This window comes from Furipterus horrens, unplaced genomic scaffold, assembly GCF_987537825.1.
Source record: "Furipterus horrens unplaced genomic scaffold, mFurHor1.1.pri manual_scaffold_12, whole genome shotgun sequence".
NCBI classification, from domain to species: Eukaryota; Metazoa; Chordata; class Mammalia; order Chiroptera; family Furipteridae; genus Furipterus; species Furipterus horrens.
In genome coordinates, this window is record NW_028327182.1 from 19,740,583 (window position 1) to 19,763,697 (window position 23,115).

Here is a 23,115-nt window from a genome sequence, read left to right on the forward strand (position 1 = left end):
ACTCACAGAAGCTACTTGAAAGCATGCCATGAACTGTTCACAGTTGTAGGGATCCGATTCTCACTAAGTTCTTCAAATTTCTTAATCAGGTGCGCTACCAGGGCATTTCCTACTTTTTTTCTGGCTTTCACGCTGCCCTAACAGACTCGTTATAAAACTGTCCAGGTCTTTCTCACAGTCATACTGTGCATCCTTATTTGAAGGCAAGGTGGAAGATAATGAGTCTTTTGCATGAGCTTCCTCACAGAAAAAATCCGAAGTTGACACTCTTTGATGGTCAATGCCTTGGGGGACACGAGTGGACAGTGCACTAGTGCTGCCTGGAGATGAGTTCTCCAGAGCAGTCTTTGATGACATGTAAACTGACTTAGGTGGAGTCACAGTCAGTTTAGTGAGAATCGGTCTGGTGAAGTCTGGTGGTGGTAAAACAGACGAGGAGTTGATGTCTTGGGCCCTGGAGGAGTCAAGGAAGATGGTATTCAGGGTCAGAGGGGCTTCTACACTCGTACTGTCATGGGATGGGAGAGAGTGAAGGTCAACGGTTTGAGCTGTGGAATGACCCGCTGGGATTTCAGACTCCAAGGAAGGAGAAGGCCCTGGTGGCAGAGAGTGAACCGATGGTAATCGTGATGGGTTAGGGGAGAGAATGAAGGGGGATGATGGGAAAGACTCCGGCAGAGAAGGTGGTGTTAGGTCTCCTCTGAAAGCGACTGTTGAGAAGGCAGAAGAGTCAGTGAACGATGTCTCAGACACAGCAGCTGAGGAAGCCACAGGGGACACAGAGTGAGCAGAATCCTCCAGGGTCAGTGAGATCAGCAGCTGTTCCATCTCCCTGGTTGCGTTGTTACAGATCTCACAGGAGGGGTCTGGACATAGCATCCGACGGAACTGGGTGGAATCATGATGCTGGCCCACGGGGCTGCAGGAGACAGGAGGTACAAAGCTGCAGCCAGGACCAGAACAAGGAAAGGAGAACCTACTTGCCTATGGCGGTGGGGCCCCCTGAAGCCTACTGCCCTTTCACAAGTGCCTCACATCCACGACTTCACAATGTGCACAGTAGCACTCACCTTAGGCCTTCATTCACATCTCTGTTTCTATGGCAACCCACTCCCATGACTATGGAAGGCTGCACTGAATCCCTAAAATTGCATAGAACATGCTAAAGAGTATCAGAAAAAAGGCAGAAAAACAAGTCACCTTTTCAGGATAGAAATCAGCATCTCTTTCTCCTCCTTTTCCCTCTGGTAGCAACTCCAACCTGGGAAACAAGGAGAGAGGTTATGTGGGATGAAGGTAAAAGCACAGGTATTACAGAGGAGTCCCTTTATGGGAGACCATTGGCATATTAGTCTCTGAAAGCCTCAAGAAGCAGTAGATGAAGTCAAATGGTCAATGATAATGTTTAAATGGTTCCCTGTGTGTGTTGCTTCATTTATAAACTATTTTCACTTACATTATTCATTTGATGCTAAAAACCACTTTGTGAAGCCGAGGGGTCGGTGGTTACATCAAAATACTTTCACCAAGTCAGGAGAGACAAGTTCTGACTCTCAACATCTGGGCAACCCCCATGGCCCAGGTCCACCATGGCTTCATACCCAGGGACAGCCGGGCAGGGAATGTGAGAAATGTCTCAGGTTCTGACCGTCTTCCCCCGAGCCTCTCCTCTGAGGGCTGTATTTCATGAGAGGAACTGTCTGGCAACAGACAGAGATCATGGACCTGGTACCTCATGGAAAGGAGAGAAAGGGTCATGTGGCATAGGCAGAATCTTACATTTTGGTGTCCCACCTTTCCTCCTCCTCTTGGCTCTGCCTCGATGCTGAGAACAAAAGAAAAGGAGGGTTGGGATGCATTTCTGTGATTCCTCTCCCTAGGAAACTCAGACCTTAATTATTCAAGTATTATATGACTAATTAATGAAACTTCGTGTTCATCTTTATAGCAATTTTTTAAAGATATAAAATGTGTTCAGTGTTTTCTTTGAAAAACTGAAAGAAGGATTGTGTCTATGAGATTAATCCTTGGTATTGTCAGTCACAAGTCCTCTGCTTAAGGAGAGCGAGGATCTGAGGCCTCCCAGCTTCTCTCTCAGATAGGACCCTGGAACCTGGAACAGAGCGCAGCTCCAGCCCCTGCTTAGAGGCTCTCAGAAGCTCAGCGCTGCTCTCCTGATCAGTCCAACATCAAGGAAAGCTTGGTCCAGTTATGCCCGACGTTCAAATATGGCTCTTGATGAAGTGCAACAGGACTCTGATCTCTTGTAGAGATCCCAAACTCAGAATAAGCCAACCCAGGACCATGAAATCACTGTTCAGGGTTTTATTGTGGAATCCTCCACCACACCTAGATGGTGTGTGAGCTTTAGATAGTAACCTGAGCCCCCCTTGAAACCCTGGCCCTGCATGGTCTCTCCTAGAAGAGTGATGTTCTTATCCTCCCCTCAGACGTCCCATCTTAGGGGTCTCTCTGACCCAACTAAACTCCTTTAGAAATGTGGGACTAGAAATGTAAACAACAATAATGAATCTCTGCTGGGGCTCACAAAGGGTTCCTTACCTTTTGTATGTGTTTATTTTTACCGATGGTTGGGGTTTGTAGAATTAGTTTCTGGACGCAGAGGAAGAGGAGGAGGAGCAACCACAACACAGAGGTGTAAATTAGGGTGTGGTTGCAATCTAAATAGTCTGAGCAGAGGCTCAGATAAAACTCTAAAAGGCTATTCAGAAATAGACTGAATGTCATCTTCTGAATGGCAAAGCTGCTTGAAGCAACTGAGCTCTGAGAGGGCAGACTCCTGACTTTTATTGCCAAGCCTGCCTCAGAGGGCATTGATGAGTCACAAAAGGTTTTTGGGGTGAGGGTGGGGGGGAGGACACACCTTCAAGAGAGTGTGTCTATGGCCCTTCCCTACACCCATCTTGGCACCGTAGGTCCCTCTGCTCTGTCATGTTGTTTTCCAACCCACCTTAATGTATTTACCTTAATGAAATATTCTGATTGTTCCATGTGTAACCCCATAATTACTTGAGTCCCTCCCCCTTTAATGTTTGGAGAGAGACCTTGACTTAGGTCACCAGGTCCACTACCTTGAAAATCTGAAATACTGCCTGGAATTTGCTTGTGCCCAGACATTTATACTCAGGAACTTGTATGTCCTCAAACCTGTCTTTTCTATAGAATATTTTTGCTTACATGAACCTGTATACAGAATTTAAAGATATTTTATGTTTATTTAGTTATGTGAATGTTGAGTATCAAATATTCCTGTTTCAGTAAGTTATAAATGAGTAATAAAGGTTTAAAATGTATACTCTGCAGGAATACATCTCACGTAATTTATATGTATAACCCCTGGGGTTTGTAATTAAGTTCTCCCCAGAGCATTTCAGGCAGCCATCTGAAGATTCCATTTGTTAGAGTGAAATCCCCATTCAACCCCATTGTGACAAACACGCAGAATAAATCACTGAGACACAGGACTTGAATAGCAAAGTGAGGTATTTATTCACAAGTCTGCAGAGTCGGGGGCATCGCCAGCCAGGAGCATGTGCACGCAAAGTAGACAAAGAAAACTGGTTTTTCACTAACACGATTAGCTCCCCCTCCCTAATGTGACTAGCTCCCCTGCCCCTCCCCTTCTCCCCCATTTTTCCATTACTGGTTAATCTGGGTTCACAATCTAACGTGATTAAGTACTTAATTAAGGGTGTGATTAACTAAAGGTAATCTAGTTATAGGTCTATCTCCAACTTATTTGCAAAGTTATCTAGCTACAGAGAAGGAAAACTCTGACTCCAAAAAACCTCCGCTGCCTTGCGGCATACCTCTTCAGGGGAAAGGCTAAGGGAGTAAACCCCGACAGAAAATCTGGAGCCGGAGTCCCTAAGGCGGTTTGACGTTGTAGTCAACACCGGCAACTCCTGCGGCGCACCTGAACCCAAGCTGTATCGAATCCGTCTTTCCCTTGGACCCTTCAGCTGCGAAGAGAGGGGGGGTCTGCTGCATGGGCAACAGCAGACCCTCCATATCACCCTGCCCAGGCTCTGTAGCTTCAGCTTCACTGGAGAGGACACTCCAGCATCATCGCAAGATGTCGATTTAACACGGGAGGAGACAGATACCGTGTCACTCCCGAGTCGGACTGCACAGCCATTCTCGGCGGTGCAGATAGACTCTTAAGAAGCTACACCATCGTCTCTCGAGACGGACGGCTGCCGACGACGACTTGCCTTTTTAATGTTCATGGTTCTGATTTTCTTCTTTTTCTTAAAAAAGTCCTTTTAATATTTTATGTAATAATGATTCAGTGATGGTGAACTCCTTTAGCTTTACCTACTCTGGTAAGCACTTTATCAACCTTTCCATTCTAAATGATAGCTTTGCTGGATAGAGTAATCTCAGTTGTAGGTCCTTGTTTTTCATCACTTTGAATACTTCTTGCCTGCAAAGTTTCTTTTGAGAAATCAGCTGATAGTCTTATGGGAACTCCTTTGTAGGTAACTCTCTTTTCTACTGCAGGTTTTAAGATTGTCTCTTTATCTTTAACCTTTGGCATTTCAATTATGATGTGTCTTGGTGTGGTCCTCTTTGGGTCCAACTTGTTTGGGACTCTCTGTGCTTCTTGGACTTGTATGTCTATTTCCTTCACCAAATTTGGGAAGTTTTATTTCATTTTATTCAAGTAAGTTTTTAATTTATTACTCTTCCTCTTCTCCTTCTGGCACCCCTATAATTCAGATGTTGGCATGTTTGTAGATATCCCAGAGTCTTATTTCTTATACTACCCTCATTTTATTGAACTCTTGGTTCTTCATTCTGTTCTGGTTGAATGTTTATTTCTCCCTTACATTCCAAATTGTTGATTTGAATCCTGGTTTCCTTCCCTTCACTGTTGGTTACCTATATATTTTTCTTTATTTCACTTAGTGTAAACTTCATTTCTTCCTTTATGTTGTTGCCATACTCAATGAGTTCTTTGAGCATCTTAATCACCAGTTCTTTGAACTCTGCATCTGATACTGATACATTGACTATCTGCATTTTGTTTAGTTCTTTTTCTGGGGTTCTGTTCTGTTCTTTCATTTGGGCCATATTTCCTTCTATCCTCAATTTGGCAGCCTCCCTGTGTTTCTTTCTGTGTATTAGGTAGGTCCACTATGACTCCCTGTAAAAGGCACCTGTAGATTGTGTGGAGCAGAGCTTTAGGTAATCACCAGGGTGGGGAACCTCCCCACCACCACCACTGGTTTTGGCTCTGTGTGGGAGGAGGGCTCAGAGAGGAGACTGTGCTGCTGCCTGGTTTCTGGGGGTTTGTCCAGCACTCACCCTCTTTTCTGTCACTTTACCCACTTTTCATATGCAACTGGCACACTTAAAGCTGTTGTTCTGGTGTTGAATCCCAGAGTGGGTGAATTTGCGTAAGTTTTAAGATTGTGTGGGCCCTTTAAGTAAAGGTTCCTGAAAATCCCACCGTTTCTTCTGCCACCCAACCCCCACTGTTTTTTTACAGCTAGGAGTTATGGGGATTTATCTTCCCAGCACTGACACCTTGAACTGTGCAGTCTGACCTTGGGCTGGAATCACTTGCTCCCAAGGTATCCCTCCCAATTTTTATCTATCACATGTAAATGTGGGGCCACCCATGATTGTTCCTGCTGCTGGTGCTGTCTCCACCCCTCCTACCCATCTGGTTGATGTGGCTTCTTTAAATCCTTAGTTGTCAGACTTCTGTACATTTCAATTTTCTGATAGTTCTGGGTGTTATTTGACTTGAGATTTAGTTGTAATTCTTTTTTGTGGTTGTGTGAAGAGGCAAAGCATGTCCCTCTACACCTCATCTTGACTGGAAATAATTTTTCTCTGTTTTCAAACAAAGCTGATACTGACAGTTTAATTGGATTGCTCAAGGTCACCCAGGATAAGATGTTTTATCCCCAACTCTTTCCTACTCTGAAATCCGTATTTTGCCACTTGAATGTCTACAAATAACACCTCAAGTCTCCAACGTGTACCCATGCTCTCAAACGTCCTACAGGCAGCCCTGCTGTGGTCTGCAGCCTTGGGTTGAGTTCACTCTGGATAGACCAGCCAGCTAAGAAGGCTGCAGCTCCCCTCTGCATCACACTACTTTCCTCAGCAATTTCTTTGCTTTGGAAAGCAAATCAATGTATTGATAGCAACCCAGAGACCTCTGACATATCAGAAGCATTTTGACTACTGGGTATTACACACACGTACTGTGTTCTTTAATGTTGTAAGAAAATATGGAGAAAGCAGCAATCAAAAGCAATGGAGGAGCCCTTGGATGATGAGATATGAGAAGAGAGAAAAAATACCACAATAATGAACAATTTCCTGTGTCTTCCTCACTAGTTTTTTAATAAAAATAAGTGGGCTTGGGTCCACAGAACTCCAATTTTTTATGCTTTCCCACCCAATTGCTAGCTAAGCTACCTTGCCCAAAACTTTTACCTCACAGAGCCTCTGCCTTCTCATTTTCAAAATAGTCTCAGTAAAGTCTACTTCAAATAGTTAAATAGTTGTTAGAAACTCAAATGAGAGTGTATGTGTCTGAAAAGGGGTCAGCAGGGTAAATGTAGCCCACATATATATTTCATTTGAATAAAAGAACAATTTTTTTAATATGAATTTCAGCTTATGATGGTAATGCATGTCCTAGTTGACCATAGCCTCTACTATACCCTACTGTCTCACACCAGGCAGCACCACACATTGGCACCATCTGCCTGACCCCTGAGGTATTTAAGTTTGTATCTAGTATGTTTATATATCCTCTGTCAACTGTAAAGGATTATGTGAATATCGTAAATATTATATATTACTCTGAGGGGGAAAAAATCATATATCAATACCCTCACGTCATGATAATATACAACAGAATACCAGGCAGAGAGTGAACTCTAAACAGAAGTGTCTGGAAATGAAATCCTATTGGTGGTATCTTAATAGAAGTTGTGGCACCCTCTGTAGAGCTTCCATCTTCACAAACCTGATCAAACTGCAAACCCTGATTTCAAAGGCCCTGGACACTAAGCAGCCTTCTTTTTGCTTTCCAGAGAACATTCGGATTCTTTTAAAGAAAGAATCTTAATGTTTGGCTTGGATTGGAATTTGTATTTATATTCTGCTGCAATGGTTCAGGTCATGGACACTTTACAAGGAAATCAAATAAGTAAATCAATAGTACAGAAATTGTTTACCCCAGGGCCCATCTGCTACCCTGTGGTTCATTACAGTACTTATTATTTCCATGATTAGAGTGTCTCCCTTGTGAGTTCAAGGAATAAACAGTATTTTGAATGTATGAAAAGTTATTATGTATTCATCTAAACAACTTCCAAAGAACCTTTACGCTCCACTGAGTCTTGGGTACTGCATGGCACTTGGGAGGGGAGGGGGGCGTAGTGGGGGGCGGGAATCAGCCAAAGCCTGAAACATGAATTAAGGTCAGGAGAGAAAAAACAAGAATAGCCAGTTCAGTTCCTCTATTCCCAATTTTCTCTTGCAGGCTGGGTGTTTTTATTTCTGTCTACTAATAGAAGAATGAAATATATATAAGAAAATTGTATATACTAGCCTCTTACGATTAACTTACATAAATGGAAAAAACCCATAAGTTTATATCAGTTCTACTTCCTATCCGTAATTGGACAATTTTCCCTAGCGGCTTAAATAATACCTTTCAACCAAAGCTTTCAGATTGTTCCTTCTTATTAACGTTATTCCTCTCAGTCCCCCATGAGCTGGGTTAATAACGGCAGCACTGAAGTCTTTATGTTGCACATAAAAAGGGAGATAAAATGATTAGCCCCAAGTCCCAGTCCACCACTAGAAACTGGACTCTGTCCCTCAGTTCTCTTTTTCTAGTCTCACATCATCTCGTTGGGACACACGCTAGAATTGCCGAGGGCCTCAGCAGGCAAGTTCAGCTCCACCACATGTAAATAGAGGTCAACACCAACATAAGTAGGAGAGAATCAATTTTAGCCATGAGACTTCTGACAGTGCATCAGGGAGAGCTTAATAAATCATCTAGTACTTTTTATTTTTACTCCATAAAGTAGTAATCCAAATATGTGGGACATGGACCACCTGGAGATTTAAAGAGCTAATAGAAAGAAGGGTGGAGGAATCTATATTTTCAAAACATATATCCTCAAACAGTGTCTGTAGATAGCATAAATATTTTGTACATATAGCCTCTACTATTTTTAATCTTATATAGTTTATATGTGATGTTCTGATTTATGAAATATAATTATTCGAAGTGCTATTAAGTTTATTGTGGTCTTGTATAATTATGTATCACTACAATTACTATATGATAAAAGTACAAATGCTATTATGTGGAGGGTATTGGGGGGAAAAAGGAAGTTTATTGCATTAAAAATGTTGGGATCCACTACCTAAAGGATACACGCAAGTCTATGTTACAAAACAGTTGAATACAAGGAACCTAGCTACTTTTTGTGTAATGAATACCTTGAAGCAATATTTTCACCCTTTTTATTCTTCCTACATTTTACTATTTCCATTCATACCTTCATGTGCCCATGCTTGAAAAGTTTTGTTTCCCAAGAAACATTTATTAAATAATTTCTTACTTGACATTTTCATAGCAGGCATATGCTTTTTGTATTAGGATTTTTAATTTTTTAAGTTGAGTCTCTTTCTCATTCATTACTCAGTTTGAAAATTTGCTTGATTTTGAGTTTATTTTTATAGTGATCACAGAATTCGAACAGCAGTTTCTCTAGTCTTGATAAACACAATCATCATTGATTTTCTGACAATTAAGAACATTCTGCATCATTTAGTTTAATAATAGTACTATAACCAGAGACATGGTCCTTTGTTTCAGAACTGGACCCAGGCCAGATAAGTATGATTGAGTCTTCTGCAGAAAGAGTTTTATTTCCCAGAGTTATCAAGGTAATGCCCCAGCAAATTTACAAGCAATGCTGATTCAGTGTAGACTTCTCACTGGCCCATCAAAAAACCACTGCCTTACAATAGAAAACCTGGAAAAAGGGGTGATTGTCATTAAAGGAATTGTACAGTCTTTTTCTATGACTGAGAAGTCTCTGAGAAACTAAAAGTTTAGGGAAAAAAATCATAAATCTCTTAAACTAGAAGAAAAATAAATCTGAGGCTGACTGGGGGATTAGGTGAGTGTCTACCTACAACAGCCATGGACTTGGCCATGGTGCACAACTGATGTTGTTGGAGTGGTTTACATGTATCATCATTTTGATTATAATTATTACCATTGTGCATATAATGCAACCAAGGCTTAAAACAACATGTTTTAAACATCGTATTTCAAATGGATTACACACACTCACACACTATAAATCCTACTGAATTCCCTATGTAGTTGTCCCTTTGCTTAGATAACTGACCTTTGTAACCAGGGAAAACAGTCCTGGATCTCAACCAGAAAATGAGGAAGAAGTCTCAAGAAAAAGTAAAGAACATGCCCTGGCCTGTGTGGCTCAGTTGGTTGGAGCATCGCTTCATACACAGAAAGGTCACAGGTTTGATTCCCAGTCAGGGCACATAACATATCTAGGTTGCCGGTTTGGTCCTGGTACAAGAGACAACCGATCAATGTTTCTCTCTCACATTGAATTCTCTCTCTCTCTATGTTCTCAGGTGAGGATTGAAAAAAATAATAAAAAGTAAAGAATAATGATGGAATGTTCCTTCGAATAAGTAACTTCTCAAATTGATTATCAAAATCACCTGGAGAATTTTTATTTTTTGAATGCAGCTTCTCATCCCCTGTGGCTAAAAGTTCAATAGGCCTTAGGCAGAGCTTAGTATCTACATTTCTTTAACCCACAAGGTAACTCCAATAATCATTCAGGTCTGGGTACTACTTACCTGACCTATGTTCTTGGGATGCCACATCTAATCCCACCATCCCCTAGGATTTTCCCAAACACCCACCAATAGCTCACATGGCAGTCAGTCCCAGTCTTTTCTGCCAGCTGAAGCCCAGCCACAAGCCACCTGACCACCTCTTCCTTGTCTGCTGACAGAGAAACAGTAAAGAGCATGTCAGGCCTAACCAAATCCAATATTTAATTGATACTCTCTACATGAGTTGTTTATAATTATCATCTGCTCTGATGGTCACTCTGTGGGCCAGTCCAGTTGTTCAATATTTTCAATATCAACACTGCTACTAACCAAGCAAGCTGCTTGGGGCCATTTGGGGTAGAAGGCTTGTTAATAAAATAGAACATAAAAGCTAAGCAAAGGCATATTCAGAGTTGAGTAGTGATATTTAAGGAAAGCATTTTGGAGGATATATTTTGAACTTGACATTAAAAAATGAGAAGTAACCTATACATGGTAAGAGAGAAGGGTATTTCAGATATAGGATAGCATTAGAAAACATATTGATCTTCCTGGTTGGAAATAGTAAGTCTATGCGAAACCCTACTAAGGTGATATGCGGGAGGGGTGGATGTAGAACAGTGAAGGCTGGATGGGAAAACTTGTGATAAATCCTAAGGGCATTTGCAGCAAGGCTCACCTCTCCCTTGGGCATCACATGGAGAGAGAATGGGACAGGACCTGGAGAAGTGGCAGCCTGTGGGGGAACGTGGCATAGGCCTCAGAACTAGAGAGGATGAATGGAGACAGAACAGGTGAATCCAGTAATATTCTGGAAATACTATTATGACTTCATCTCTTGTTTATTAGCAATTTCAATGGTTTTATGACATCAGAATCACTTGTTCAAAGAGAAAAGTGGTTCCACGACAAGATGCCTCTGGGTGAGCGCAGGGAGGGAGGGGGCCATGTGCACCCACTCGGAGACTGCGAGAGGAGGGTGCTACGGGATCCAGCCTGAAACAAAAGCAGGGTCTGGCTTAGGGATGATCAGACCTATACTGAATCCTGGCTTTGCCGGGTGCCAGCTGGGTGACCTTGGGCAAGTTACCTAACCTCTCTGAGTTTCAGGGTCCTTTTGGGAAAAGTGTGTGTAATGCCCACCTTAAAAAGTTTGTTGTGCAGATTAAAGGTAACATGTTCATCACAGTGTTTTGCACGTAGTAAGCACTTAGTAAATGCTAGAAGGTATTGGAATACAAAATACAGGCAACTGAGCTGAAATAACATGAAGGGTGTCACCCAGAGTTGAAGGTCCTCAAAGGTCCTGTCAGAAACTTTGTATTTTATTTTATTCAAAAATTTTTGTATTTACTTGTATGAAAACTTACTGTTTTACTCCTGTGTGACAAATATGTAAGTACCTCAGGGGTTGTATTTGCCTGCCCCCTCGTGGTAACACAAGCCTACTTCAGGCATGAGGCAAAATACTTTATTTTATTGATAAGAAACCAGAGAGGTAAAGTGACTGCTCCAGGGTCAAAATGTTTTAAAAGTCAGACTTGCCTGGCTGGTGTGGCTTAGTCTGCAAAGGGTTGCCAGTTCGATTTCCAGTCAGGGCACACGTCTGGATTGCGGGCTGGGTCCCTAATTGAGGGCATGTGAGAGGCAACCACACATTGATGTTTCTCTCCTGCTCTTCCTCTCTCACTTCCCTACTCTCTAAGAATAAATAAATAAAATATATATTTTTTAAAAGCCAGACTTGGAATTGTCAACTGAAGCAACATCCAAACTTGTAAAAATTTATATGAGTTTATTTGAGCCAAAGGGATGACAATTTCCAGGAAGCAAAATCTCAACAGATTGAGAAAATGCTCCAGAGCATGGCAGTTTTGCATCTTATTTTATACATTATACCCCAATGAGGAGGCATAAGTAGCATTACATGAAATTCATTGGTGATATTAGGGAGGCAGGAGAAAGCAAAGTAGGGATATTTCTGGGACTGGATAAGGAATAAAATGAAGAGACAAATACTTCTCTTACATTGGTGGGTACAGGATAGTTAACAATCAACATTTACAGCACTGAGAGATGGTATCTGGGGAAACAGGATAAAAATGAGGAGCGCCACGGTCTTCTGCTCTGATGGGAGATTGTGCCCTGAGGGGTCTGGAGAAAGGAATTACTCAGACATTCCAAAGGCATCTTATCTTAGATGCCAAAAGACAATAGACAGGCTCAGTTCAGGTAAAGATCCACCTTTGTCAAGGAAGATGCTAGCCATGACCCTTTTTAGTTAGGAAGTTTTCATTTCAGACCATGCTATGTGGTTACTTTCTGTCTCTGAGTTTGTAAGGCCACCATGCAGGCCTCCCCAAGGCTTGTCAGGTTTAGTTTGGGGTCCCTTTTCACCCACAAATCCTGCCTTTGTTTCTTATTTGCTCTTTGCTCTTTAATCTTCAGTCTAGAGTTTGTCACCTGTAAAAGACTACCCTGAGAACTGATCATTGGGAAATTCTTTAAAAAGAAATATATTTGATTACTGAACATGTTCAGAACAGGCCTCCCCAAGATGTGCCCCTTTGGCATGTGAAATTTTTTGAGTTGAAGGTGATTGAGACCCTGCAGACTCTTGAGAAACTTTTACCTCTCCCTTAAAGAATTTAAATGGGGGACCTTGTCCATAATAAGAATCACGACCAGAGATAATGTTTTCTGACCTCTCTATAGAGCAGGGCAAACATCTAATTACTGAACATCTGCTCTTCTTATCATCCTGCAGCGCCCCTCCAAAGCCCCCAGGCACTCTACCTCATCCTTAGCTCTGAATGCCACATCTACCTCATTTTAACTTTGTCTCTATGTGGGGTTCCCAGATGTGCACATGTAAGTAAAGTTGGCTATTTATTTTCTCTTGTTAATATGTATCATTTTGATTTAATTATTAGCCCCAAATGGCATCACTTGCGCACCCATGATACCAATTTTTTTTTTTTTAGTATTAATCATTGTGGCATTTTTCTGAAAAATGTTTTTTAATTTGCCTAAATTGTTCTATTACAGTTGTCCCATCCCACCCCCACTCTCACCCCCCACCACCACCATTGTTCTCCCCTGTCCTGCCCACCCCCCACCTCCTGTTACAGAAACAGGGGAGTCCAAAAACCCCCAGAGTTTGCGGCTGGGGGATGGGGAGAAGCAGCTTTTAGAATGCCTTCACATGCCTGAGGCTGGTGGCTAGTGTCTTTTTTATGCAAAATGGCTTTAATGCATCCAAAGCCTCAGGTAGATGGGAGGGGTCTTGAACCAGGGGACGGTTTGAAGAAAGCACACGGAGCCTATGTAAGGTTCTGTGAAATGATCAGAACTGTTTGCAACGCCCACTGCGTCAGAGGACGCAGTCAGGGATATATAAGCAGCTGCAGACATTTTAGCTCTCTCTCTCACTCGCGCGCTCGCTCTCGGGCTCTCGCTCTCTCGCTCTCTCGTGTGCTCCCTCCACGTGACTTGGTGAAGGGGCCTTCTCCATGTGGCTTGGAGAAGGGGTCTCCAGGCTGCTTTAAGAGGCTCTCGCCATGTGGTTTTGAGAAGGAGAGGAGATCCACGCGGTTTGCAGGAAGAAGGCAGTTTGCAAGGAGGCTGAGAATCCAGGCGGTTCTGCATTGAGAGCTAGAGGGCACCACAGCACAGAAAGGACCTCCCCAATCAGATTGAATGATTGGCAGCTGCTGGTAAAGCTGAACTGTGTTTGGAAAGTAGGGAAACGGTTTCTCTAACTTTCCTAAAACTAGCCTGGTTTGGTAGGGGGGGAGGCCAGGATATGTGTTTGTGGGTGTTTTAAAGAGCATAAGACTTAACAACAGAAATCCGCAAATAACTAAATCTATATAACAACAGAAACCTGCAAATAACTAAATCTATATAACTGTTAAATAAACAATTCTTTTTCTTTTCACCAAACTCTGGTATTGAGAGTTATGATTTTGGCGGCGGGCAATCTGGCCCCTGACTAAAGAGCCCGTGGGTTTGTTTTCAGTTGGAGCAGCCCAGGGGTTCTGTTACACTCCCACAGTCAGTCCCCTCCCCGTTGTCCATGGCCATACCAAAATCTTGACTTAACACTTGACCTAATTGCAGTTTTGACCTACTCCAGAAATGTAATCTTCATCAACCAGTCTGGAATCTTCTCGTCAACACCAGTGAGGTACTCTGTCACTTGGGCCCTGTCCCATCCCCTGCAGGAAGAAGAGACAATCTGCATGACAAAGCCCTTGCTGTTCCCTTCCCCACAAAAGATGTCCTGATCTAAAAGTAATTTTTCTTTTATTTTGTTAATAGCGCCCTTACCCCAACCTTTTCCTATAAAAACTTTTCATCCTGTACAACCCCTCAGAGCTAGAAGGGATACTGGCTGATTCATGAATTCCTTAATAAAGCCAACTTGATCTTCAAATTTACTGGGTTAAATTTTGGTTTTTTAAGAGTGGCGTAATTATCTAGATGTTCGATAAACACTAGTTAAATCTAAAATAAAAACAGCCAACCCTCAATTTTTTCCCTCTCGTTGTTGACCCTAAAACCACGAAATATACTAGGCTGGAACCAGAAAAGAAACTCAGATCAGCCCATTCGACAATTTAGTTAGAAGTTTGGGTATCACACAAGATTATGATTCTGTGCGTTTATAGATGGATGAATTGCCCCAGTAAACCTGGCTCCATTAACATGACTGTGTAGCATCACTCTATTTAGAAAAAGCTGCCTTTCCTTTTGAAATTTAGGAAAGAGAATTTACTGAATATTCAAATTGTGTTCTAGGAAACGATAAGATTTTGAATGGTTCCCAGGACCCTGGAAGAGAGGGATAATAACAGAAAAGGTGGGAAAAAATATATGGGCTTATGGGCCCCCCACTCTGGTTCCATGGGAGCAGCCATATTTTACATGATTTTATTTGGAGAGAAGAGTTTCAGCTATAGGACACTTGAAAAATATGACAGTACTAAACCACGCCCCTCATAGGCCTGCTGGCAAGTCCAATGCTGATTCATTGGGCCTTCTGACATGTTCCAGAAGTGGCACCGTGAATGCCAATGACTTGTCTTACCCATGAGGACTGAAGATAGCAGAGGGAAGAGGCTGAACAGGAGTCACATGGACAGAGCTTTCAAGCAGCTGACATGTACTGTATACTCACTTTGTGCCAAGCCCCGACCTACACCAACAATTAATTCAGTTAATGCTCATAACACAACTGCGTGATTTACATGCTTTCATGATCCCCATTTTATACAGGAGGAAACAGAATGATTAACCAATCCAGAAAGGTGAGTGGTGAAGTCCAGGTCAAACGTACAGTTCGGCACCAAAACCTGCACCCTTAACCTCCGTGCTATAATGCTCGTCCGCACAAACAGATCATGTGGATAACCATGACTACGAGAAAAACAATCAGCTGTGGTGTCAGGAGTGTCACACAAGGGATCACAAGATATTCTAGGATGAAACCTTTACTCTAAATACACTTCTCTAAATTTCCTACTGGGGAAGCCCTTAATGGCAACAAAGCTATGGTGATGTCCCTCAAGGAGGCAAGGGAGAAAATCTTCCAGAAACTTGTTTAGCCTAAAAATTCACATGCAATCAGCATACTTTATAAATGGAGTTTACATATTTTTTAAGCATTTTAAAATTAAAATGACTCATAACTCAGTAAAATCACCTCTCCCCACTTTCCTTTCACCAACCACCACACATCCAGCGAATTCACCATCCCCACAGGTACCATAGTCACCCCGTGGTCTTGTGCCACCCTGTTGATGAAGCACAACTGTACAAGATGAGAAATGTCTGACATGGCCTGTTGAGTATGTTTTGAAATTCGGTTATACTTGGTATTAAATTATTCTCTCAAACAAATCCCACAGCCCTGGACCCCCTTTGCCTTCAATGACCTAGCAGAAAGACAGGTATACGAGGTCTGTCCAGAAAGTATCTAGCCATGTACTATGAAAAATAGAGACATTTATTGAAGGAGATACAAAAAACATTGTACATAAGACAATGACACCTCAGTCCCCTTCAAAGTAGGCACCTTGGGACCTCACACAGTTCTCCCAGTCACCATCAGCTGCCCTGTCATATTTTCCTGAATCTCATTGATGGTCTGAAATCTCCTCCCTTTCAAAGATGATTCTAGTTTTGGGAAAAGGTAGAAGTCATGGGGTGCCAAATCTGGGCTCAAGGTGGGACTGAGTCACCTGGGTGATTTGATGTTTCACAAAAAAACTGCACTAGATGTGATGCATGAGCAGGTATGTTGTCATGATGAAGCTGACAATCGCCAGTTACCCATAGCTACAACTTTCTGAATCATCCAAATAGTTTCTGTGGAGGAATGTTCAAGCTTAACACAAAATTTGATGCAGATTCATTGTTCTTCTACTTGCTCGGTCATTTTGAATTCAACAACCCCCACTGACTAGGACAGTGAAGTCTTCATTATTCACGCATGTGCATTCCAGTCCACTCTCTTTGACTGCCAAGTTGCACTGATGTCAGGCAAACTGTTCTTGTTATATTAACAATGGTTGGACTTTTTCCAGACAGACCTCATATCTTCCAAATCTGGAAGAGATGTATTTACCATGGACTTCATGAAGCTTAAGGTTTGGGTAACGTGTTGACATAGTCATAATAAGATTTTTGTACTTTGAAAAAAAGATGTACGTTAACCACAATAGGTGAAGACCTCTATCTGTTTCCATTCCTCCTTTTTCTCTATTACATCTCTCCTCTTGTCAGCAGTCTGTGGGTGGAGCGGCCTGAACATTTTGGGGATCTGCCTAAGGGGAAGTTGATTCAAGGATATGTCCCTTGTGTGTGAGATAGCCATGTGGCATGCGGTCACTTCTGTGTGTTGTTAGCTATCTTGGCACAGGAAGGGCTTCCAGGAAACACCTGTCCCCTCTCCATGAACCCACCCTACAATTTCACGATATGAAGCTGGGAGGGCAAAAGTTAAATGAGATAGGAGCGTGGTCCCCTGGCAGCCAGCTTTAGAAGTGTTCAGTAGGATAAAAAACAAGGTTGGCAGTGAACAAAAGCAGAATGTTCCCTGTGGAAAATTCTTCCTAATCTATGGCTCGTATTTGAAAGAAATTTTTGAGATTTTCCAATTTTGAGATGCTTAGAAATGTACATGACATACCCAAAAAGAACTGTGAAGCTGACAGATTATAAGCTGTCAATATTTTGCTTAGGCATGCTAAAGAAAAGACTAAATTATCTCTCTTATCTCTGTAAAAATTTATTACACTATCAGAGTCATATAAAGAAGCAACCAAAGAGTAAGCAGCCACAACTGTAGGAAAATATGATTCTACACATGTGTCATGCAGTTGGTAAGTATAAATGTCTTTATTGGACTTTGATGATTACGCAACTTGTAAGCTTTTATAATTTTGTAATTTCTTGGGATTTTCCTAAATATTCATTTTTTGTATCTAATTTTGTACTCTCTCTTAAAGAGGGTGACTAATTTTCATAAGCTTCAGACCCCATCAATCTACACCTGCTCCTGATTGGCTCCTTGCCTTAACCCCCTCTGGAATAACCTTATCCTACCTAGAAAGTTGTATGTTTCCCTCCCCAACTTCATTCATGTTTTAGTTTTCTTGGGCTGCTATATCAGAATACCATTGACTGGGTAGCTTATAAACAGCAGACATTTATTGTGCATAGCTCTGGAGGCTGGGCAGCCCAAGATCAAGGCACCAGTAGATTTGGTGTGTGGTTGGGGAGGAACCCTCTTCCTGGTTCTTAGGAGGCCATCTTTTCACCATGTCCTCACATGGTGAAAGAGACAAAGGATCTTCTATAAAGGCACTAATTTCATTTATGATGGCTCCACCCTCATGACCTCATCACCTCCTAAAGAACCCACCTCCAAATACCATCACATTGGGCATTAGGATTTAACAGAGGAATTTGGGGAAGACACAAACATTCAATCGATAGCAGTTCAGATGTCTGCTCAGACATCAACACACTGAAGAATCCTTTCCTGGCCAGCCTATCTAACATAGAATCCCCTTCATTCTCACCACTACAGCTTTACACTACTTCACAGCACCTTCCACCTGCCACATTTGTGCGTCTCTTGCTATAATATTAGCTCCATAAGAAGGGTGACATCATCTGTTTTGTTCATTGCTTTGTCTCCATTATTGAGATGAGTGCCTGGGTCATAGCAGGCATTAAAAAAAAAACTGTGGGTTGAATGAACTAAAACGTGTGTGTGTGTGTGTGTGGAGAGAGGGATGCATGTGCTCAAATTCATTGAAGAGCTGAGCTGCCTAACGGGAACTCTTCGGGTTCAGTTGACACTATGAAGATCCAGTTCAGAGGAAGAATGGGAGTGGTCTTCATCCTCCCATAGGCTCTTTGATTTGGCCCCATTGGGTCAGTTGCTTTTTTCTTTCTTTCAATTTAACAGGTGGTAATTCCAGCAAATCTGCTCTTATTTTTCTCAGAGAAGCCCCAAGTAAAAACCTTGAAACGATTTAAAAAACCACATTTTTTTTTAAGTTGGTTGTTTTTAAAGCCAAGACATGAATATCATGGCAAATACTTACCTCTCCTACAGAGTCAGTTAGAAACAGCTGCAGCGAAATCCCCACCACGAAGTGTGGCTGGCTCCTTAGCTGAAGAGACTGGGGATTCCTGAAACGCACAGCCCCTCAAAGCTGGCAGCACCATTCTGAAGTCTGCAGCAGTGCAGAAAAAGCCCTAAGCCTGGTGTGGCCACCCAATAGAGAAGGAAGGCCTGAGCTTCTCCACGCTGCAGCAGGCCGGATCGTCTCCACAGAGGCATCGATCATTTAAATTTCCCGTTAATACTTCAGCCAGTCTCCTGGAGGATTCAGCGCTGGGATGTGTCCAGACTACTAATATTGGACTGATATGGAATTCAAAAGTTGTCTAGAAAGTTACAGAACAGGAAAAAAGAAACTCGTGGACTTTTTTTTTTCATCTTGTGCCAACACTGCCACCTAGTGCTATACATACATAAGAGGAAGGCTGTGAGTAAATCTACAAAGAAATGCAAAATCAGGAACACAGCTGCACTCTATGCTGTTTATGGTCGATTTTCTAAAATTGTGTCAATCCTGTATCATCTCAAAAGCTGAAATGAAGTTTTTAGAAAAACAGCATATTTATTCTTTTAAAACTCTGCATTCACCATTCAGCAGAGTTAAGGTGTGTGGGTGTTTTTTTTCTGGGGGGTGGGGGGGATTGCTTTTTTTTCTATTTGCCAGCTACTTTCTAAGAGCTTTACACAAACTGATTCTGTTCTGGTCACAAGAAGTTTATGAGCTATATAGACTAATCATAATCCCCTTTGACTTTTGTCTTACTTATAAGAAAAGCAAGGTTCTCAGAGAGAATGTCAGTCAGTCAAGGTTACTACACATGTAGTAAGCAGCCAGCTACAGACCACAGAACTCAACACCTTTAAACCAAACTGCACCTCAGTCTAAGTCCTGATTGCCATGAAGGTGATACAAAATAATTAGAAACCTTGAATACAAAATAATAAGAAAATTCAAATCCAACCATCAAGGAATTGAGGGACAAACAAATACAGCTCTTCGTGGAAAACATAAAATTCAGGGTGAGATTTAAGTGGCTTATCTGACTAACAACATCTTTTCGTAAGGAGGTCTGCATCTCTGCAAGTTCAGGTTCCTGCCCCGCGGCATTATAACCAAACACGTGATAGAATGAGGCCCTCAGCTAACGCCCCAACGCCCCAGCAGGGGCAAGTGTGTTTCGGTGCAATACCCTTCACCTAGAGTAATGAAAATACATTAAAGGATGGAAGATGGAAAAACCCCAAACAGAACTAAATTCCAGTTCCGGTCTAAGACACCTTTATCAATTCACTTCACTACATTGGGTTTCAGTTGCCAGGGCTGTAAACATTTTTAATTCCACCTTTTACAATAATGTATGACCTCAGTTTAGAAAAAGAAATTAAAAGAGAAGCAACTGCGCCCAATATTAAAATTTAGGTATAAACCATATAACGCGTGTCATAAGGTGTGTACATTACTCAAATGTTAAAAAACAGAAGGTCAGAAGGGTATAACTATAATAAGCAGCTTAATTTTTTTCAAAGAGAAAAACATAAATGTTCTACTATGTTCTCCCTACAGCCCAGTGGGTCATCTTGCGCCTCCTTTTGGAGACCAGTCTTGTAAGAAGTGAGTGACCAGGCAGCGCAGAGGTCACTGCGACCACCCCTATCCCATTGCGACTGCAAGTGACGTTCTATAACATCTTTTAGCGATGGGTACACATCTATAAATACAATTTGAGAAAAACACTTTAATATTTTTTATCAGAAGTATCCAACTGCACTCCCTTTAAATAAATAGTGGCCCCACGGCCGACTCTTGATCCCTGCTTTTGGTCGGTAAATATCAAAATATGCTGAATAATGTCCCCATCTTAATCCCTGGAACCAGGGAATATGTTACCTTACTTAAAAAAGGGACTTGGCAGGTGTGATTAAGTTAAGGACCCAGGGGTAGGGGTGACCTTTGGCTGATGGAACAGGCCTGATGGCCCGAAGGACTCCGATGTCTGAGATGTAAGGAAAGATGCTGAGCACTGGCTGGAGATGCCGTGCAGACCTACCGGGCACGGACACCGCGTGGGTGCCAGCGTAAGTGACCAACAAGTAGAAAGACCAGACAACAATAGATGATGCAGTGAACACTGGCACAGAAACCAGTGAGAACAAAGTGCTCCCCCAGGCGCCACCACAGGGCCACGTCTCTGTCACTGTGTCAACAAGGCCAAAGATCGGATGCCAACCACGGGGAAGAAGACAGAGGAGAGGGAGAAATTCTGATGTGACTGTGTTTTATTTCAAAATGTGCATTTTCATCACTGAACTGTAGAATATGAAAATGCCACACGTGTTAGTGTGTCCCTAATAAACCTGGCACACAGCCAGCACTGGATAAACACTTGTTAACACAAACAGGTATGGGACAGCGCTCCCATCTTCTCTCGCCTATCCACTGTCATCTGGCCTCCTCTTCCGCTATGAGCTATAGTCCTCAGACGAGAACATAATCACACTCACAATGGAGGCATGATGCACATTCCAAACCTCATTATACCCCTGAACTTGAATGCATGATTAAGGAACCCTAGGAAGCTGGTCTGATTCGGAGCTAGAAACGAATTTAAGAACGAACGCACATGACTTGCAAGCTTGACCAGGGAGTTCTGGCCATCTCTGATGGATGTTTCCCTGCTGCCAGTGAACAGGTTGAAAGGGAGAATGAGCTTCTGACAAATGGAAAGAGGAACTCTCTGTTTAGCCTGAAACGGCCACAGACAGATCAATGCCTCACATGCAAGTCTGTGACACTGAATTCATCATAGATCTTATAAAGTACTTCAGCTTATAAAGTACTTCAGCTATATATATTTTTTAAAAAGGTAATGGGAAATAGCATGAGAAAAAAATGTAAGTTAAAAGCCTGAATGCAACCTAGAAAACTGCTACATAATTTTTCTGATTCTAATAGGCCTCTCGTATGGAAATACTATTTTTTCTCCAGTCTAATTTTAAGAGCAAGGAGTTTTAATAATCTCCCACAGGATTGTGTCATAAAATTGAAAAATACTATCCATGAAGAGCTTTGAGGATATTTATAGTGTAAGCATTAAAGAGTTGTCAAACAGACCCATCAAGAGAGTTGTTACTGAGTCACCTAAATGTGTTAAATTAATATCTTGGGATTGCACTATATAAAATCCATCATCTTAAGAAGTTGAAAAGTTAATTATAAAAATGTGAGTATTTAACCCATGATTCCCTTCCGTGAATTTTTATACGAGAAACCTGAAAAAGTACGAGACTATGTTTCTTACTTTATATTCACAAAGTATTCATAAGTATTCGCAAATTAGCCATGTTCCCAGTTTTTTAACCTCATCACCACCATGAGCTGATCTTTTATATTTGCCTGAACAGATCAAATTTTCTAGCAACTATGTATTCCTTCATATGATCCTTGTTGGGTACAATTGAAGGAAATAGTCTTGTCCCCTCCCCTGTTCTTTCTACATTATTCCTTAAGAAGCTGACTTAAAAGGTTTTAATTATGAAACCAAGACAGGGTCTTGCACAGTTCAAAAATGCAAATAATTTTTGAGAATTCATTAAGGCTAACTATGTATGGTAAGCAGTGTGGTTGACTCCCCAGCGTTTACTCCATCAGACTCCCATTAATTAGCAGTAGCATGATTTGGAAGAGATGCGATCAGTCTTTGGTTTAAAAATGGGAAAAGAACCCAAGTCTAGCAAATGAGAAGAGAGAGGTTTCGGTAATAGCTTCTGGGAAACTTCCTCTACACACTTCAGAGCAATGAGCAGTCAGTCTCTCCTCCAGTGTACATGAACAAGGAGGCATGAAGCCTGTCCGACGTCTTGCAATCATGGTAATGACTCGCACTTGGATCAGGCCACCCGGTGGGTGGCCAAAATGCCAGAGATGATGACAGAGGTCTTCAGTCCCATGACTGAACTGCTAGATGAATCAACCTTCTTGACTTCCTCTCAGGTGAAGGAATGAACCAACATCAATGGATGCCATTTCTTTCTCGGACATACACCCAAACCCTTATCTCCAGCTCGTTAGCCACTTCTGCACATCTGTGAACCCCGCAATACACCCAAAACAGAACTCACCTCCTTTCTGAACGGCAGTCCCTGCACTGCCCAGGCTTGAGGTCCCAGTGTTACTCTTTCACTGCCGGGCAGGTCCCGCCCTGTTTTCAAGTCGTGATCTCTCATGCATCTACTTATTCTGTTTATCTCCCCACCTCAGGTCAGACACTTGCCCCTTTATGGGTACGTAATCACACACAGCGCACTGAGATATCGGTCTTCTCATTCCTCTGCAAAACAGGCCTATGCTGCATTTTGATTGTAATGCAAAGTAATGGAGAAACCTCTGGGGGGTTGATCGCAACACAGAAATGGTATTTTGTTCCTTCTGCTAAGATTGTATCTGCTCTTAAAGATGCAGATCAAATATCAACTCTACTGTAAAGTTGCTTTTACTCCCTTCATGCAAATAATTCCCAGATTCTCACACACTGTATTTCTCTCCTAGCTCTGATCTCTTCCACCTGGCACCAGAACCCTTTAAA

General features: G+C 42.0%; 1 protein-coding gene across 1 annotated transcript; it reads right to left on the reverse strand.

Moving 5' to 3' along the window:
* LOC149995925 (spermatogenesis-associated protein 31D3-like) lies at positions 1-22,756 on the reverse strand. Its single transcript, XM_090258830.1, has 4 exons — positions 22,652-22,756; positions 1,780-1,825; positions 1,201-1,261; positions 1-919 (listed from the first exon to the last, which is right to left on the reverse strand). The coding sequence occupies exons 1-4, from the start codon at positions 22,754-22,756 to the stop codon at positions 82-84; spliced, it is 1,050 nt and encodes a 349-aa protein (XP_090114956.1). The 3' UTR covers positions 1-81.
* Between the last annotated feature and the right edge of the window lie 359 nt (positions 22,757-23,115).

Bases quoted from the DNA above. Each gene is read 5' to 3' on its own strand.
- LOC149995925 (XM_090258830.1), bottom strand. From the start codon at position 22,756: ATGAGAGATCACGACTTGAAAACAGGGCGGGACCTGCCCGGCAGTGAA. The intron at 1,826-22,651 runs GTGAGTTCTGTT...TTTTGTTCTCAG, and splicing joins GACTGCCGTTCAGAAAGGAG to CATCGAGGCAGAGCCAAGAG. The intron at 920-1,200 runs GTGACTTGTTTT...TGTCTCCTGCAG, and splicing joins CTGATTTCTATCCTGAAAAG to CCCCGTGGGCCAGCATCATG.